General features: G+C 38.1%; 1 protein-coding gene and 1 pseudogene across 2 annotated transcripts; both read right to left on the bottom strand.

The window, feature by feature from the left end:
- Positions 1-7,509: 7,509 nt before the first annotated feature.
- Positions 7,510-7,986, bottom strand: LOC309797326 (E3 ubiquitin-protein ligase RLIM-like; the record flags this gene model as incomplete). Its single annotated transcript, XM_082645928.1, has 1 exon — positions 7,510-7,986. The coding sequence occupies one exon, from the start codon at positions 7,984-7,986 to the stop codon at positions 7,510-7,512; it is 477 nt and encodes a 158-aa protein (XP_082502054.1).
- Positions 7,987-8,032: 46 nt separating this feature from the next.
- On the bottom strand, positions 8,033-10,702 carry LOC309797325 (E3 ubiquitin-protein ligase RLIM-like; annotated as a pseudogene). Its single transcript has 3 exons — positions 10,444-10,702; positions 8,695-9,149; positions 8,033-8,038 (listed from the first exon to the last, which is right to left on the bottom strand). The product of its transcript is annotated as an E3 ubiquitin-protein ligase RLIM-like (transcript).
- Positions 10,703-20,413: the final 9,711 nt, after the last annotated feature.

Raw genomic sequence — 20,413 nt, 5'->3', positions numbered from 1 at the left:
GACCATGGCAGCAATTGCATAAGATTTCAAGAAGCTAATTTTCTTGCAAAAATGAAGTTATGGGTATATACTCCTTCAAGTTCAAATACTCTGAAACTCTTTCCCTGTTGCTGAATTTTTAAATTCCTTTATATTGGATTTCAAAATACAAAAGAAAATAGGCTCTGGTTCAAGATGTTTGTGAATGTAAGCATACGTAGCCATTACCTTTGCCTCTCAAGAACCTATCATAATAATGGTGAAATCTGAAAGAAAGGGAAGCCCACTACTATAATATGCAAGGAGGGGGCTTCAGCTTCTGAGATATATATGTGCCCAGCAGAACTCCTGAGTAACTCTGGATGGCAAGAGGGAGAAGTAGACTGAAAGTCTATGTGGGGCAGAGTTACTTCACCTACACCTTTTCCTCCCAAGCAAAAAGCCTCACAGAAAGGCATTAAATCCACCCTCTTACCAATTCTTTCTTTTAAAAAGGAGCCTTTTAAAAAAGATACGTAAAGACTGTTTCCAGGTGATTATAATGACCAGTATGTTTGTTACAGTTCCTGCCAAAGACTTATTCTTTCAACATTTGTAGGTTTTTAGAATAGTGGCAGGTCTCCATCTGTTCATGGTAAAACTAAGCCTTTCAAGTTCTTTCCTAGTCCATGAATTATTCCTATTTCTCCCAGGATTTATTTTTCTATTTTTAATATTTATCTTATTCTCTTTTATGTCATGCCTATCTCAAATATCTCAACAAATATTTGTGGAACATCTACTTTGGGCAAGGCAGTATTTTGGGTGCTATGACTATTGTAGTGAAAATTACAAAACCCTTGCTTTCCTAGGAGTTTACATTCTTCTTAACGTCTAGAGATATTTTGTTTTCTCTTCATATTTACGAATGAAGACCATGAGCTCTGTGTTTATCTTTACACCTCTCAGTTTTCTGTCTTGATTATCTTTGCTATCTTCTTTATGTCTGCCTACTTTATAATTGCTCATGTTCCAAAGGCTTCCATCCATCTCCCTCCACTACTACCATGGAACATACTTTCACAGGCAATACCTCATACTTCTTTGACATCAGTCTGGCATCTTTATCCTAATTTTAGAAGCATACTTGATATTCCATGATAGCTAGATGAACATTGCCACTAAAATATCACTGTGACATCTGAAATCTCAGAGATTCCAGCTGAATTGTCATCTATTCCTCTACTATGACAAACAAGTTATATTGCATTTCTTATATCAGTGGAACTTCTCACCATCTACTCAGTCACCTAAACCAGAAACTTAAGGTCATCTTTAAATTATCCAAGCAGCCACCAAGTTTTATTGTGCTTCTTTAATACTACTTGAATCTATATGCATCCATATCTCAACTGTCTCACTATTATTTCAGGACTTTATACTTTTTTTCTTCCAGTTAATGCCATAACTCCATAAGTGGGACAATCTAAATTTTGACAATCTGTTCATATCTCTGCTAGTGTGACCATTCTAAAAATTGAAAAATTTTATTCCTATTAGAAAAATCATATTGACTGTGCATTACTTAGGAGATCTAGTTCAACTCTTCAGCCTGATACACAATACCACTTGTTAACCTCTTTGGCCTCATCTCTTCATTTTTTGCTAATGTACTTACATCTCTTCCTCTTCTACCCCAGAGTATGATGAGTCATACTTACTGTTTACTGAGCCCTAAATTTTCAATGCATCTTTACTGTTGCATGCAGTGTTTATTTTGCTTAGAATAAAATTAATGACTTCATTTCATTGGCTAATTGCTACTAGTCCTGTAAGATACAACTCAGATATAACCCAACTTTAAGGAGTTTTGAATTATTAGTGTAGATTTCTCCTCCTAGATCATTCCATTATATCCTGTATCTGAATCTGTGTCAGGGCATCCCTCACATAGAGTGTTACTGTATGTTTATTCATCTGCCTTCTTTAAAATGTAATACATTTCTTAATGATAAGTGCTGTACTTCTTAACTATAACCCTAGCACCCAGCATTGGGCATGGCACATTCTTGGTCAGTGTTGAGTGCCTGAAATAGTGATTTAGAAAAGGGTTGGCAGATATTATAACTTAATAGGCAAGAAACCCTATACAAATATGTTAAGTAAGTGAGAGAGATCTAGGTTGAAATAGATCAAATCCAGGATGGTAGGTAACAGTATTAAAATAGGTTTTCTTTGGAGAATAAAGGGTGAAAAATAAGTCTGGGATGCTCACAGTGGCCAAAAATTCTGAAGCAGTGTGTGTGTGTGTGTGTGTATGCCAGTAACTGTTCTAGTTTTTAGAAATGTAGTAGTAATTTAAAAAAAAGAAAGAAAGATCTTTTGGAGCTTCTATTTTGGGAAAGGAATGGGGAAGAAAACAAGCACAAGATAAATAAAAAATGTTTTAGATAGTCACAAGTGCTACTAAAGAAAAAAAAAATACACTGCCAGAATAGAAGGTGACAAGGCCAGGGGTGGTAGATAACTGTGTTGTGACTAGTGATGTCAGAATGGAGAACCCAGAGCCCAGAGTTGACTTATAATTAGTGTCTGTCCTCTACGAATGGTGGATGAGAGAAAAAGGAATTTCCCCAAAATGCTTTTCCAAATCCCCACATTTTTGCAGTGATGTTAAAGATGCTGGCTTGCTGATTAAAAATGGAGAGTTTTGAATATCACACAAAGGAGAGCCTCTTATTTCATAGTGAAAAAGCCTGACTTAGGATGGTAAAGAATTTTCAAATCTTAAATGAAGTCACAGAAAAGAAATGCAGTTCAGATTTACATTCGAAATTCTCATACCAGGAAACTTCTCATTGAAGGGAGTATACATTGACCTCTCAAATAATGAAAAGACATGAAATGTTTGGTTAATTGTAGTAAAGAAGATACTGAGGATCTCAAAGTATTGTATATTGATAACAAGTAATATTACTTAACAGAAACATCACATTTCTTTGTGAACTTTCCAGTACATGCAGTGCTTTGATGTTCATGTTGTTCAATGCTCAGGCTTGCTTGCATTTACAAAAGAAACTTTATACTTAATTCTTCATGGAATATTGAGAGCACAAGTTATTTTCATGGTTAGCCAAAACAGATAGACTTTATATTGCTATCAAAAACTTATCCACAGGCTATAACTACTTTCAAAAAGAATTTGTTATTCAGATAAGGGTTTTTTTTTGGAATTAGGCCAAAATAAACAAATATTTTTAAAACTACAAAGAAAATACAGAGAAAATTCTTAAGATGGAAATATTTATGCTCGCAATCACAGTGATGCTGTGTATTTAAACTGATATACTGTAATGTAAAAAACGTATCAGATTGAGCTCAGAAGATTCAGGTACAAATCTTCTCCATTTCTGATTTGTCAGGGCAGACAGAGAGGAATATGATTTGGAAGAGCAATATAATACTCAGCAATCGCTTTGAGACAAAAATAAGTGGCTATATAGTTTCAAAGTCAGAGTGTTAAACTGGGTTTATGATATAAGCAGCATACACTGGTACAATGAGATAGGGTGATGTGAAGTAAAGTTAGAGCGATAAGATATTGGTGGTTGTTCAAACAGGAAGGATACTGTCTTCTAGGAGCTTCAGTAGCAGGAATTAGGGATTCCATTCTTGGGGAAAATGGTAGAATATCATGTTGTAGTGGGCCTAGAACCAAGACATTAAGCCATTTACTTGTCTAGGACTCATTATAATCATTTTCTAGGTACAGGATGGATCCCAGATGAGAAGTTGTATTAGTTTTCTGTTGCTGCATAAGAAATTAGTACAAATGTAATGGCTTAAAACAGCATCCCTTTATTAGCTCACAGTTCTATAGGTTGGGATACTGGCATGGAGTGACTAGGTTCTGTGTTCAAGGTCTTAAAGGTTTGAAATCAGCATTTTTAAACCCTTGTCAGGTAATTCTAACATCTAATTCATCTTGGGTTGGCATCATCTGTCACATCTTATTCAAGCTGTCATGTATCTGGTTCTTGGTATAAGTAGTGATATTTTATTGTCTTTTGGACATTTTGGCTATTATGTTAGGATACTTTGGTCCCTATTTAAAGTGTTTTTTTTTTTTTTAATTTTTAGCAGGCATTCACTCTTTATAGGTTTGGCACACATTTCCTGTACTTTTATGGACTGTGGTTCCATGATAACCTAATTTTCAGAACCTTTGTGGTACTCTTTTGGTCTGTTTCTCTTGTGCAAGTGGGTTACCTCTGGTCCCTTCTCATGCTGCTTATGGGGTCTGAAGTAGCTTCCCCAGGATACGGCACTTGGTGCTTCTGGTGAGGGAAGGGAATCTCTGGAACACTTGATGAAGAGTCCTTCCTGGGCCAGGCACTTGTAACAGGGTCTCCCTGGACTGTAAGGAGTGGAGGGTGCTTACCAGGTTGAGAGCTTTCTGTGGAGGGATCTCCGTTGCTGGTACCAGCAAGTTGACTCATGTTTCTGGGGAAGGGAGAGGAGTTTCAGGCCCATCTGAGGAGAGCATTTTCCAGGTGGGAGCTTTTTGTGGTAGGAGCACTTTTGCTGGTACCCTTAGCCACTGATGTGTCTGGGTGGTGAAGGGGGATCTCAGGCCCAGTGGGGAAGGAAAGCACTTTCCCTGGTCATTTATTGTCATCAGGGCTTCCATTTGTTCCTCCTTGCAGGTTCTGCAAGGCTCACCTGGTGTTTGGGGGATTCCCATTTGATGTGATGGAGGAAGAGCCTCTTAGAGCCACTTCCTGTTACTAAGTTGGGAGTTAGGAAATGCTGGGCCTGGATCATATTTTTTTGTTGGTAGAGGGTCATAAAGTGACCTGCCATGAGGTTGTTCATCCATTCTGAGGGTCCCTAGGCAATTCACCTTCTCTAGACCTTTCAGAGATCTCCTTTGGTTGTCTCATCTTATTTCCAGGATATATAGTTGTGTGTATAAAGGGGGAGCAGGAAGAGGGAAGTATAAACCATCTTATCTGGATTAGAAGTCCTCTCTGTGCCTTTTAAGTGCTCACCTGATTAGGTCAGGCTCACTCTGGATAAGCTCCCAATCAACTGTGCTATATATCATAATCTAATAATGGGAATGATATTCCATCACATTCACAGGTCTCATACTCAAGGGGAGAGGCTACTACAAGGATCATTGGGCATCATCTTAGAATTCTGTCGACCACAGAAGGTGCATGTGAATGTACTGAAGCATTAATTAAGCAATTATCATCCTTTGGAAGGTTTTAATCTGTTAGGATAGTATGAAAGCCAAGTACTGTTATAATTATTCTACTCACTTTAAATGAAGTATATCTGATATCAAAAATACTTCATAAAAATCAGAATATTCAAACAACTTTCAGAAGTTAATGTAAATTTCAGAGGTTTGCTCCAAACCTTCATTTCTGGCCATGCAGATATCTTCTGTGTGAAAAATATGCTACCTCAAAGATGTTTTAAAAAACTTCACCACCACTCCCCATTTATATTTTGTAGTTACGTGCAAATACTGTGGCTGCCAGCAATTCACATAGAAAATAAAGGTCAGTGATGTTTCTGACTTTAACTTTTTAGAGAAGGTTTATACTTAACACTGCCTACATCTGTATAGGTTGCACTTTGCACAAAATTTCTGATTATTGCTTTAGGTTATAATACAATGTACTCTCACCTATACCAGGATTGAAAATTTTAAGCAAAATTTTCTGGACTGGCCAATACAACCCCCCAAAAATAGTTTTCAGGGTGAAATAGGAGAAAAATCCTTCACTATGTTTAGGTTGGAAGGAAGCATGACCTAAATTTTGATTTCAAATACTCAGGGTTTTGGGTGAAGGTTTTACTGGGGACAATTAGAATTGAACTATGTAGACATGGTTTTTGAAGCCAAGCTTTACCTTTAAGGCTTTCATATTGCAGCTTGTGAGGCTCCAAGCAGCAATTGGGTACTTTGGGTCATTCACACAAGGATTAAGAGTCATATATAAACCATAAAACCCTTTATAAGAAATCAGAATCTGTTTTAAAAATTAATTATGTGAACTAAACATATATAGAAAGAAATTGAAGCTTGAATATATTTAAGAAGCAAAAATTAAAGACATACCTATAACTGCCCTTTTTCCTTAGTTGTTTACAATCACAACAAATCAAAGTGTGACATGTTTAAGAGAAAGGTAATTAAGTTCTAAGGCTTTGTCATCTTATCACTTTTAAAAATACAAGATCTGAGTAAATGAAAGGAAAATAGAGAGGGTTGTTAAAGAGCTGAGTCATAGAGTGGAATAGAGAACAAGCGGAAGTGGAAGAGGCAAGAAAGCATACACAGGCTGGGTTTGAAGAGAGTTGGGAATACTGGTTGTGGTAGATGGTCTCTGATTTGCTTACCGGATCTACTCGCCATCCTTCTTAACCCTGCTCCGTGATTCCAGGAGGCTGACCTTTATCAGCTTCATCGACCAGTCTCTCTGTGTCTTCAGGTTGGGTTTGGTTAATATGAACTACTGACAAGGGATTAGAAGTCAGGAGGAAAGAAGGTAAGGGTATTTATTTCCATGATCTGCCCCCTTCCAAACTTTAGGTTGGCAGTGGATGCCATTTTCTAAGGTTACATCTTTTGTTGGGTGGGCTCCTACTACAACTCTAATAAGACATTCTGGGTTGCAGGAACTGCTATCTCTCTATGCCCCTTCAAACCTAGTGGTTATAATACTGGCTTCTCACAGTTGCTAGCCTCAGGGTACTTCATCATCTCTTGGTTTCCCTTCATTCTTTACACACTTTAGTCTCTTCATTAAATGCTATTCCATCACTCTTTTAAAGTGTGCCATCAGTTTTTAGCTAGAACTGACTGATACATTGGTCGTGGGGAATAGGAGAAACTTTAAGGTAGTGTTAGGGAGGTGGGATAAACTGCTGTGGAGAGAGATAGGAAGAGAAGGGTTTCAAAGCTTTTTATGGCATTCTATGAGTGTAACATGACTTCTTTATGTGAATGACTCTAATGTAGTCTTAAATTGCTTCTTAATTATTGATATTTGGTTGGGTTTCTATTTCTTTGCATGCACAACCAGGATTGAACAGGGCTAAGAGATGTCTGGGATTTATATGACTAGATAATACTACTAGGATCTATCTAGATTCATTATATCATATTAAGACATTTCTCCCATAGAATCAGGAACATCCCAACCCAGTGCACATGCTAAGTTTTTATTGAAATTCAGTGAACTGGTATGGTGTGAAATTAATTTTTATTGTCAGATTGAACAATATTGTTTGACTTTTTAATATTTCCTTTTATTATGGAACAGAAATTGGGGAAAGCCCAATAATTCCTTCAGGAACTAGTGATTCAGTTCAGATTGTTACATATGGCTCATGGGCCCAGCCGCTCCATGGCATGTGGGATCTTCCCGGAGCAGGGCATGAACCCGTGTCCCCTGCGTCGGCAGGCGGACTCTCAACCACTGCGCCACCAGGGAAGCCCTATAACACTTTATATAGCTGAGAATTCAGATCTCAATTAGGATTTTCACTCTCATTGGAATCCACTACTTGCCCACGGCAAATCAGACAGGTAGAGTTCTCAGACAGCCAGCGATCAATGCAGTGAATGTGATATTCATGGGAGCAAGGTAGTATGCGAAGCTTGCTGTTTTCTGTGTACTCTGTAAGGCAAATGCTGCAGGCTTTTAGTGCATCATTTTCACCAAAAGATCTTACAGCCAAGTTGTCAATCTGTGCTTTGGTGAGTCCTGTAGTTTGGTATAGATCATCTTCATTTAAGAGGAAAAACTGTTGCAGATTATGGGAGGACCCAGAGTCACTTTCATCAAATATTACTAGGATAATTTGTCTACCCCCTTGGCTGGTCTCTGATGATAAGTCTGATGATAAGTTTGTTTCTTCACTGCCTTCACACATCAGTGAGATAATTCCTGAATTTTCATCACTTGAGCTGGAACTGGAAATAGGACTAGAACTGGAACTAGACATATAATTGGGGCTTGAATGACAAATCAGTGTGGAACTTGAATGGGTATCATAGCTAGGATTTGAATCAGAACCAAATATACCACTAGTACTACCATTAGGTGACTCTGGCCATTCCATGTTTTGACTTGGAGGTGAGACACTATGCTCTAAATTACTGACACTGTCCATAAGGTTACTTGAGTTACTAAATTCTGTCATTGTCTGCCTTAACGTGCTCTGAATTGGAACAGATGTTGTATCATTTAAGCTAGTATTTAAAATTCTACAAATGGGATTTCTGATGGTATTGACATAAGCTCTCACATCTGCCTGCTCAAAATGTGAATACATTTGCCTCAGTCATCGTTCACTTTCAGAAGTGACAGTGTTGTTTGGTGTCTCAGATGTTAACTGAGTTCTACTAGCTCTGCTGTCTCTCTGAGAATATGCTCCAGAATGAACTTGTCCTACTTCAAGATTGAAGGGTATGGTTGGATATATTTCCCTCATCCCCCAAGATTCACCACCGCTGGTTGTATCTGGAGAATTTTCTCCATGAACGGCATTCCTTGTTCTAGAAGTTTCAATAAGACTATTATTTTGCAACTCAAATCCAGTCTTTTGCTATCTCAGTATTTCTTGGTGCTCAGTTCTAGAAAATCTCGCATTCTCACTTAGCAGAGGCTGCTCAAAATTCTGAGATGGTATACTATGATTAAGTCTTTGTACAATTTCCCTAAGTGAACGTGGAGGCGACCAACTTTCAATTCTTGCTCTGGGTCTCCGATACTCTGGGCTCCTACTTCTTGCTCTTCTCTGACTTCTGGTAGGTGGGAATTCCATTAATGTTTCAGTTGTATCTTGTTCAGACATAGAGGGTCTTGTAAATATTTATTCAGATTGTGGATTTTCCACTTGCCTTTGGCTGTCTTCCATATTTTCTCTTCTGGGAAGTCTTGCAGATGCTACATATTCATTCTCTGGATTTGGACTCCCATTATCAAGGTTAACATTTATTTCTAAACTGAATATGAACTGATCACTTTTAGGATTAATTTGGCTCTCTTCTCTCCAAGATTGGTTTTCTCTTTGTCCACTTGTCATATTTTCAGTTTGTCCAGAACAGTTAAGCCAGTCTATTATACAGTCACCACTAGACACATCATCTGAAGAGTCTCCTCTATCTGTTAACCAAAAAAATGGGGAGGGTGCATAAAAGAACTACCAAAATTAGAACCATCATAAAATAGCACTCTGAAACTTTGTTTCAAAAACAACAAAAAAAATGAGAACTTAAATACTCAGATGTTTTAAACTGATTTCACATTTATAGAGTTAATATTTTCTAAACTACACTGTGTAGATTTATAAGTAAAGGTAGAAAATCCAATTCCATCTGAAAAGAGTGAGCTAATCCTAGATAAACTTAGAGAATTTTTTAAAAAGGGAATCTGGAGGAAGTCTATTTTTCAATATTTCATCATATACACAGCCCTGTGTACCACTGTAGGAGGAATGTCAAGAGACTTTTTTTCCAGTCCACTGTCAAAACACTAATGCAATTAAACAAGGTAAACACCAGTTAAGGTACAATGCTAGTATTTTAGTTCAATTTACATTATTGTCTAATTTTCATTAGTCTCCAACATGACTACTTCTAGGCTCTTCACTTATGTGCTTTTGATAATATATAAGCTGTTTTAAAATATAGGATTGTTGCCCAAACATAAACAAGTTTTATAGGTTTAAAAGTGTTTGCATTTTGAATACTTCTTAATGTTACCAAGATTTTTAATTGACATTAAATTGAAGGTCAGATCAAATGAATAGACTGAACCTAGCATGGTACATATAAGACCATATTCAAGAACCAAAATATTATAGTATCCTCTTCATTAGACAGTAAAATCCTCTACTTCTCACTGGGAGGGAGGACACCAGACCTGAGGTTCGAGCAGGGTTTCTCAGCCTTAGCACTATTGACCTTTTGGTGCTGGACAATTCTTTGTTTTGGGGAGCTGTCCTGTGCATTGTGGGATATTTGGCAGTATCCCTGGCCTCTGCCCACTAGATGCTAGTAGCACCCATGCCTCCCCTGTGACAACCAAAAATATGTCTAGCCATTGTCAAATGTCCCCAGGTGTTGGAGAGAGCAAAACTGTCCCCAGTTGAGAATATTTCTGTTTGCTTTTTATACATGTCTATGTAGAAAAAATAATTCAGGAAGTAGGAGGGACTTTCAATTGAGGTAGAAAACCAAGAAGAATACAAATACGCTACTTCACACTGTTTCCCAATTAAAACAACCCAAATGTGAATCAGGAAAACAAACAAGCATACCTTGACATTCTCACCAAAAATCAAGTAAATGCCAGTTCTTTTTATGAGAAGTTACTTACCAAATTAAGTTATGTCACTTCTGTATAATTTACTATTTACTCTTATGAAGTTCCTTATTCATCCCATCCTATTCCCTCCAAAAGCAAAATATACCTGTATTTTCATCTGAGTCTTGTGGTGCGTTTTCTTTAATTAGCTGAAGTCTTCTCAGCAACTCTTCTTCTGTACTTTCACCTGGAATGCTTAGAAGATTGTTGTCTCTCATAAATTTGTAATCTTCTTCACTCAGATTATTTACGAACCTGGAGAAATCTTCTTCCCGAACCAATCGGTCCGTTTGACTTATGCGTTGGGCCGAAACTCCATATCCTTCATCGTTGGAATCCGAGTTTTCCATCTTAATAAACAAGTGGAAAATTATCTGAAATTCACGACGTAGTGTTGAAATTCACCCATGGTCGTTTAGTTTTCTTCGCTTTCTACTTCCTGCCAGAGTGTCCGGTTCCGACTCAGTCGGATGACCCTCCGCATAGATTCCTGCCTTCTCCCGTCCCGACTCAGTTCTGTAGCCCCTGGTGATGCAACAGTTGGGAGCCGCCTGTATCCCAGAACTTGCTAGACGTTGCCTAGGCACCCATTATGTTCCCCACTGTTACCGAGTACGGACTGGATTCAGGTTAGGTTTCATTTCATTCAAAACCAGCCAATGTTACTGAGGGTTTATAGTGTACCAAGCACCGTCCTTCACCTCGTTTCACCCACATGAGCCTATTCTCAGGTTTTCAGGAGGCGTTTTCAGGCTCTGATATGCTCTATTTATTCGTTACATTACATATGACTGCCTTCTTCAAAATGCCATGCCAAAGTCAGCCTAGTTAAATGCAGCAATTCTCATTTTCAGGTGCCCAGGGACCTCCGCCTTTTCTCCTCATGATTTCTCAAATCATAGACTCTCACTAAGAAAGCCCACAATTTTTGATAATTTACCAGGGCCCTAGCTGAGTCTCTTTAGTGTGTCCTCTCCCTTTTAACTGTTAATGGCTTCATCTTGCACTATACGGTCCTTCAATCTTGTTTCAAACAAACAAACAAGAAACACCAAAACTTTGGCAGCCTTTTCTGCTCAGCCAGGGAATTCCTTCTCCACAAAAGCATCAGGTTCATTTTTGTCCTCCTTTCTCATAAATATTATAAATATTACTTTAAAAAAAGTAGCCAGAACATCACAGGAACTTTTAGGACAGATACATAATAGTTACTTTGTCTGCCACAATGAGTACTGACTTTGCTGATTTTGTTGCATGTATCACCTGAAAGGCTTGGTGAAAATAAAATAATGCTCATTTGCAATGCTATCTGAAGGAGACCTCTAAGAGCTTCTGGACTCATTAATATTACCAGGCCCACTTAACACTTGTTTAGGAGCTCTTCGTTCAACTTACTCATGTAAAGACAATATTTGGCTGCTGAATTTGAGACTTTATTCAATTTGACTTATTTAAGAATTAATCCATCCAACATAAACTGGGTCAGTTATTGCCTTAGCAGCTAGAGATATGTCAGTTGTTGAAGCAGTTTGTACTCCCAAGTAATTCACACACCAGGTGAGGGAAACACCACATAGAAACTATCAAAATACAGTATATTTTATAGTAGATTTATATATGCAGTATTGTGTAAGTACAGAGAACTGTGTAGCAATTATTTAATGGGAGTTGGGAAATGTTTCACAGAGGTATTATATTTAAATCTGAATCTTTAAATATAATTATACTTTCTATAGATGGAAAGTGGCAGTTATGTGTTGCTAGAGAAAGACTATGTCAGATGGAAGAAGTAGACTTGAAAGACCTTGGCTTGTTTGGGCAACTGTGGCCACAGTTTTGGGGTTCGTTGGAAATGTGGAATCTCAGAAAGAATAATTGACACAAACTATAAGTTGAGTTTTGATTTTTTTCATGTAAGAAATAGGACACTGATTAAGATGTTTTGATATTTTTTTGATAACAAGCAGTAGATTTTATTTTTGTCTGCTTAGTGTCCCCTTAACATACTCATGCTAATAGCATCCTGATTTTCATGGGGGAAAAACCCATTCTACAATCTTAGTCCACTTGGTTTAGGATTAGCTGAATTCACTGCCGTGGCTAGAGGAGAGGGCACATGATGCAGCCATGTCCAATCAGTATATCTCAAATTGGTTATGGTAATTAGTTTAAGCATGGGCATGCAACCAAAATTACATTTAAGAGTTAAATCTGAGATGTTAGCTAGAACTACTGAAAATGAGAAATCATTTTCCACTGCGGTTGCTAAGCTGGTAGGATGTAAACCTGAAGATGCTTGTGGCTATGTTATGTCCCAAGAATGAGGAACATTGACATAAGGAGACAGAGGAAAATAATAATGGAGAAAGAGCAAGATACCTGAGAAAAAAATTGAGAAATACCTGAAGCTACATGTGCCTTAAGATTTTTAGATCTGTAAAACACCGTATTTCATTTTTAAAATGTAAGCTTGTGAAAGATTCCTGCCACGTATCATTGGAAGGCTCCTAATAGTTGTTACAGGAGAGCCATATGATTGGTGATGTCATCAGATGTCAAAAAGTAATTTGATACAGGGGAGGGGGTCAGGGAATGAGTGAAACATGTGTGGGAGATTAAGTGGTACAAACCTCCAATTACAAAATAAAGGAGTCAAGGGAATGAAATGTACACTATGGAGAATATAGTCAATAGTAATGTAATATCTTTGTATGGTGACAGATGGTAACTAGACTTGTGATCATTTAATAATGTACAGAGATATCTAATCATTGTGTTGTGCACCAGTGACTAACATAGTGTTGTAGGCCAAGTATACTTCAAAAGACAAACAAACAAACTAATAGAAAAAGAGATCAGATTTGTGGTTACCAGAGGTGGGTGGGGAGGTTGGATGAAGGTGGTCAAAAGGTACAAACTTCTAGTTACAAGATAAATAAGTATAGGGATGTAATGTATAACATGATTAATATAATTAATACTGCTGTATGTTGCATATGAAAGTTGTTAAGAGTAAATCCTAAGAGTTCTCATTACAAGGAAAAATATCTTTTTCTTTTTCTTTTATTTTGTATCTATATGAGGTCATGGATGTTTGCTAAACTTATTGTGGTAATCATTTCATGATGTATGTAAGTGTAGGGGAACAAAACTTTCCACCACAAAATGTTTCTTTGGTATGCAGATTATTTCAAGCTAAAAAAAAATCTAGGCCCAAAAGTCTCAGGAAGAAACATTGACCTTGCTCCTGCCTAAAAAAATTTAGATAGAGGACCAATTATTCCCCAATAGAGCTATCACCAGAGATATCTACAAAGAATATGGGCTAGTAGTGGTAGGAGAAACTCAGCAGGGCCTAGAGATCAGAGTCCACTCTGTGTCCATTGTCTCTCTACACGGCCCATCTACCAAACATTTGCTTTTCCATCTTCATATAAATCACCTTGCTCCCATTTGAAGTCTCAAACACTACCCACAACATCCTCTTTTGTTTTTAGCTGAAGATCATATTTAAGGTGAGGGTTTCAGCCATATTGGTCATTCAGTTTTCCTGGGTCTCTCCCATATGTACATGTTATTAAACTTTGTTTGATTTTCTCCTGTTAATCTGTCTCATGTTAATTTAATTCTTAGACCAGACAGAAGAATCTAGAAGGGTAAAGGAAAATTTCTTATTGCCCAACATAAGTCAAATCATTATGCTGTACAGTAAGTCCCCTACAAAGGAACGAATTCCATTCCGAGAGTGCGTTCATAAGTCCAATTTGTTCCTAAGTCCAACAAAGTTAGCCTAGGTGTCCAATTAACACAATCGGCTATCTACAATAGGTTTATAATACTTTTCACACAAATAATACATGAAAAACAAACAAAATAAAACATTTCTAATCTTACAGTACAGTACCTTGAAAAGTACAGTAGTACAGTACAACAGCTGGCATCCAGGGGCTGGCATCGAGTGAACAGTCAAGAAGAGTTACTGACTGGAGGAGGGAGAGGAGGTGGGAGATGGTGGAGCTGAGGTATCGTCAGCAATAGGAGACGGAGGGCAAGCTGCAGTTTCACTCACGCCTGACGCTGATGGCATAGGTTCTGGTTCCTTGCTGGATTCAGTTCTATCTAGCCTCTTTTCTCGTCATAGATGACATGGTAGCACTGGATTGCATTCTGAATGGCTGCTGCAACCTTTGTGTACTGTTCTTTGTTTGGATCCTATGCCTCAAAAACTAACAGTGCCTCCTCAAATAAAGAAAATCCCCTTGCCATTTCCCGCATGGTGAATCTCTTCGGTTCCTCAGTTATTTCTTCTTCCTCTTGTCGCTCTTCAACCTTTCTCTGGGCTGCCAATTCCATCTTCTCGCCTCGCTCCACTCTCTCAATTATTTTCAGTTTTGTTTCCATCATTATCACTGCTTCTTAGCAGTACCAGCTACATCATCGCTGCTTTTATGCTTGCTTCTGGACATCCTGGGCTTGAAATAAAGATACTGTACTACTGTATTCTATACAGTACTGTAAAGTACACAAAAGCACAACCACTTGTAGAGGATGCACACACATGACAATGTACACCGGACACGTGAACTAACTTACATGATTGGACATGTGACCACACGTTCGCATATTTGACCTTTCACAACTTGAAGGTTCATGTGTAGGGGACTTACTGTATGCCTTAAACTTAGACAGTGCTAAATGTCAAGTATATCTCCATAAAACTGGAAGAAAAAAAGTAATTTATAATAAAATTGCCATGTAAAACTTACTTTTGTCCATTCTATAAAGTTAACATGTTTATACAATTTAAGTTTAATTGGATTTAGTTTTTATGAAAAAATAAGCAAACAGAATTTTTCTGTCATTTATTTGTTTAATAAGTATTTATTAGGCTTTGAAATTCTGTAAAGTTGAAGGAAATGAACATTTTCATTTGATTATGAATGAAATGTGGTTATCACATATAATGTTAATATTTTGAATAAATTTCCTACTTCTTTGGACCATGAGGTCCTTTCAGAATGTCCCTATTTTTGTATGTGTTTCATTTATTATACAATGTATTCTGATACCTTGGCCGAGTAATACTCATTTAATTCTCATATGAAGAGAAAATATCCCGAGTTAAAATACCACTGAACATTTGGCTTATATTCAGAAACAGAATGGTCCTGGTGGGAACTAAAATGTCTTTCACCGATACCTTACTAATGAGTGAGATAATGTTATGTGACCAATTAGCTCCCTGGTGGGATTTTTAGGATGCCTAAATTTAGCAAAGTCTTAGTGTGAGTAAGTGTGTACTTATGTGTGTTCTTGCATGTCTATGTGTGGTGTATTTAAAAAGTTTTAACAGATGTTTGGTTAGGTTAATAACCATTGGCTTAAGTGTGGTTTCTGGGTACTAGTAATAGGTCTATTTCACTGAAGTTTTGAAAATTCCTCTACAGTGTGAACATACTTTATCTAGAACTTTGAATTCCTATAACACTGTAGTTATTGTCTACTTTAATGTCTTGTTTTTAATATTTGTTCTATGCATAAACAAAAAGATACAGCATGTTGTTAGCACTTAGAAAGTTACAATTTACTTCGTGACATTTTTCATATTTAAGTTCGTAACTGAAGGTGGTCAGATTGACCACTTTGGGAGTGAAAGGAAAAAATAAAGGCATATTTACTTTTAAATTCACCTGCTAGATGTGCTCACTGTATGCTCTGTTATATATGCAAGGCCAGGGTGACTGGAAGTGCAATTGTCAGGCTTTTTCATGAACTGGATGACCGTTTGTTTCTGCACAGCACATTACCTTTACATAGGAGCAATCAGGAGAAAAGATGAAATAGGCAAGCATTCTGCACTACAAAACACCACCTTTAACAGCTAACCAGCATTACTCAACTGCTGTACAGCTGTGTCTAGTGCACAAAAATACATAAACGATTAGAACTATGTTTGATAAATAATCCTTTAAAAAAATTCTTTTCACCTTAAATGTCCCTATACCAGTGCAGGTCCAGATTACCAGTTAAACCCAAAGGTAAACAGCACATGTAAATAAATGTATAATAACTTCAAGGAGGTCTTTATTTTTAAAAGAATGATGGCAATGATGAGTCAATCACTAGACAGTTTTTGACTCAGAAAGAAAAGGCTGCACACATTTTCTTAAGTCAGGAGGGCCACAAATTAGATAGCAATCTGTTTACTTTCAAACAAAATGCCGTAAAGAGAAATGAAGTTTTACCTCAAATATTCAAACCAATAATAACTTGAAGTTGTTCACCTCACTAACTTAGAAGATAGTTGAATAACAGCAACAAAATACCATACAAAATGAGGTTTACCACTTGAGGCAAAACTTAAAACAAGTAAAAACTTATACAACATGCTAAAGAATAACCTTTTCAACAGCTAGTGGCTTATTTCAAGGACTCTTTGATCACCTGAGAATGTTGCTCCCCTCCCCTCCCCCCAAGTCCTCAGGTTGTTTGCTAATGACTCGTTATCCTAATGGGGCACCGCTCCTTCCTCTTCAGGAAACATGGAGGGATTTTTCTTTTTTCTTTTTTTTTTAGAAATATATTTTTTTTATTAGTATCTGCTTTATAACAAAGTGAATCAGTCATACATATACATCTGATCCCATATCCCTTCCCTCTTGCGTCTCCCTCCCTCCCACCCTCCCTATCCCACCCCTCCAGGTGGTCACAAAGCACCGAGCTGATCTCCCTGTGCTATGCGGCTGCTTCCCACTATCTATCTACCTTACGTTTGGTAGTGTATATATGTCCATGCCTCTCTTTCGCTTTGTCACAGCTTACCCTTCCCCCTCCCCATATCCTCAAGTCCATTCTCAGTAGGTCTGTGTCTTTATTCCTGTTTTACCCCTAGGTTCTTCATGACATTTTTTTTCCTTAAATTCCATATATATGTGTTAGCATACGGTATTTGTCTTTCTCTTTCTGACTTACTTCACTCTGTATGACAGACTCTAGGTCTATCCACCTCATTACAAATAGCTCAGTTTCGTTTCTTTTTATGGCTGTGTAATATTCCATTGTATATATGTGCCACATCTTCTTGGAGGGATTTTTCAATTGTGATCTGGACTTGGGCTTTTTTCTGGTGTAAGGCTTATGGATCTAGACATGGACGTGGTTGCTGAGGAAGATCTGGACCCAGAGGAGGACTTGGACTTGGAACTTCGAGTAGATCTGGATCTAGAGGTTGATGGATATCTATCGTCAGAGCAAGATGGAGACTTCGCATGGCTGAAGGGAGATCGACGCTGAGATCAAGATCTGCTCCTGCTGCTGGAACGACAGTGGCAAGGAAGCCTCGGGCTGCGGCTCTGGGTGGCCATCCAGCACGATCCCGTCGAGGGCATCCTTGGCGTCGTCGGCGTGGTGCTTGTTGTGGAAGCGGACGACAGCAAAGCCACTTACTCTTTGGTGAAGCGGTCCCAGGGGATGTACACGTTGCCAACGTGCCCATACTTCTCAAAGACGCGCCTCAGGGTGTTGGGTGAGTTGCGGTAGGTCAGATTGTCCACCTTGGGGGAGATCATGCCGTCCACGTTGGGAGGAGGGCAGCTGTAACTCATGGCCTTTGCGTGCTCAGCTGGGGCCCCACGAACTGAATTCTGTCTGAGCAAGCAGCAGTCTGACAAGGCTGAGAGCACGGCCCAGGCGTCATAACGGTTGCCCTGAGTTTATTCTGCCTGAAGCTCCTCCTCTTTGTATCATTTGCCATCAGTGTGTGGCTGCTTAGAGAAACAAGAATGTTCCATCCGCCTGGACTATCTTCAGGGCTGAGACCGCCTGAGGAACAGCTCTGTACCAGTTTTTCTTTTTTTAAGGGAAAGTTCATGACTGTAACATCATTATATGACTTTCCCAGTATGTTTCTAAACATCCAGATTCAATTATGGATAAAAGTATATACATATAGATATAATTATGTGATGAAGTACATGGCAATGCTGATTCACGTATGCTAGAAACATTTGTCTACTTCAGAGACAAAAAAATACCAAACAAATCATGAACAGATAGGGTGATTCAGTAATACTAACAGGCAAGGAGAGCATGAGAGCCACCTACAGGGTGTGAACTGTAATCAGAAACTCAATATGGGTCCCTTATTCTGCTTGAAAAAAATAAAAGAGTCAAAGCTGTCATGATCTGTGATTCCAAATTATATAATTGAATATAACTCAGATTATTAAAATTAAACTTTCTCATTAATTAACCAGATATACTTTCTGATGGAGTAAGTTCATTTGCTGTGACTTTCATTTAAAAATTTTTTAGAATTAATATTTCATCAAATTGTTGACAAGGCATCTTTTCTTATGGATCATGTCCGTGGGACTCTAAGAAATGAGCTTGACAATGATAGGAGTAGAAAATAGTATTCCATTAAGTATTTCTCACCTGCAATGAACATTGTGTGCTCTTTACAGGTGGCAGGGAGGGGGAAATTTCCCCCTCTACCCATCTTGAGTTCTTGTGGCTGGACTAATAAGAAAATTGGCACAAGGCAGATTAACAGGAGAAAAAGAAACACGTTTTAATTCTTGTGCACAGAAGTCTCATAGAAATGGGACCTAAGTAGTAGCCAAAGCAGGAAGATTTTATACTTTCTAGATAAACGATAAATTTGTGAGGAGTTGACAGGACAAACTTAGGCTTTTGGTGCTTAATTAGTGAAAAATCTAAACAGAGTTTGGGCTTGCTGTAGTCAGTTAAAGAAGTAATAATGTTTGTTTATACAGGCTTCTCTGCCTGAATTCCCTGTCTCTGGTGATAAGGTTGTCCTTCTACCTCCAGATGCAGGGAGAGCGCCTTTCATATGAGAGATTTATCTCCTGCTTTCAGAGGGACAGAGAAGAAGTATCTTGTGTCCCTTTTGTACTGGCTCTTTCTTAAGTAACTTTAATTTAAAATAATCAATATGCCATTGATTGGCATTGTTGGGCCCCAACAAAAGCCACAACATCTTCTGCACGTTATTAATTCTTATGTATGTGCTCTGGTTATCCACTACTGTATAACAACCTACATCAAAATTTAGTGGCTGAAACAAATTTATCATTATTTTATCTCATAATTCTAAGACACTGGAATCCAGGCAGGGCTTGGATTAAGATGGCAGGGCTTAATTTCTTAAGCTTCTTTCTTAAGCTTCTTAATTTCTTAGGGCTTCTTTCTTCATTTTATTAGCTGAATTAGCTAAGGAGACTGGGATGGCTCTTTTCGAACTACTGGGTGTTGGCTGGTTCTTATCTCCCACCCCCCACACCCCTTTCCAGAGCCAGTCCATGTAGTCTGGTAGATTTTTATTTTTCAACCCTGGCTTGCAATTGATCCACACTTTTGAAAATGTCTTTCCAGAGACTTCCCTGGTGGAGCAGTGGATAAGACTTCACACTCCCAATTCAGGGAGCTGGGGTTCAATCTCTGGTCAGGGAACTAGAAAAAAAAAATTCTTTTAGAATTTTATTTTATTTATTTTTTATACAGCAGGTTCTTATTAGTCATCCATTTTATACATATCAGTGTATACATGTCAATCCCAATCTCCCAATTCATCCCACCACCACCACCCCCTACCACTTTCCCCCCTTGGTGTCCATATATTTGTTCTCTGCATCTTTGTCTCTGTTTCTGCCCTGCAAACTGGTTCATCTGTACCATTTTTCTAGGTTCCACAGATATGCATTAATATACGATATTTGTGTTTCTCTTTCTGACTTACTTCACTCTGTATGACAGACTCTAGGTCCATCCACCTCACTACAAATAACTCAATTTCGTTTCTTTTTATGGCTGAGTAATATTCCATTGTATATATGTGCCACATCTTCTTTATCCATTCGTCTGTTGATGGGCATTTAGGTTGCTTCCATGACCTGGCTATTGTAAATAGTGCTTCAATGAACATTGGGGTGCATGCGCCTTTTTGAATTATGGTTTTCTCTGGGTATATGCCCAGTAGTGGGATTGCTGGATCATATGGTAATTCCACTTTTATTTTTTTAAGGAACCTCCATACTGTT

Source organism: Mesoplodon mirus (genome assembly GCF_964341445.2).
Source record: "Mesoplodon mirus genome assembly, contig: HAP1_SCAFFOLD_247, whole genome shotgun sequence".
NCBI classification, from domain to species: Eukaryota; Metazoa; Chordata; class Mammalia; order Artiodactyla; family Ziphiidae; genus Mesoplodon; species Mesoplodon mirus.
Note: the sequence above shows the minus strand (reverse complement) of the source record. Positions and strands in the feature narration are given on the sequence as shown.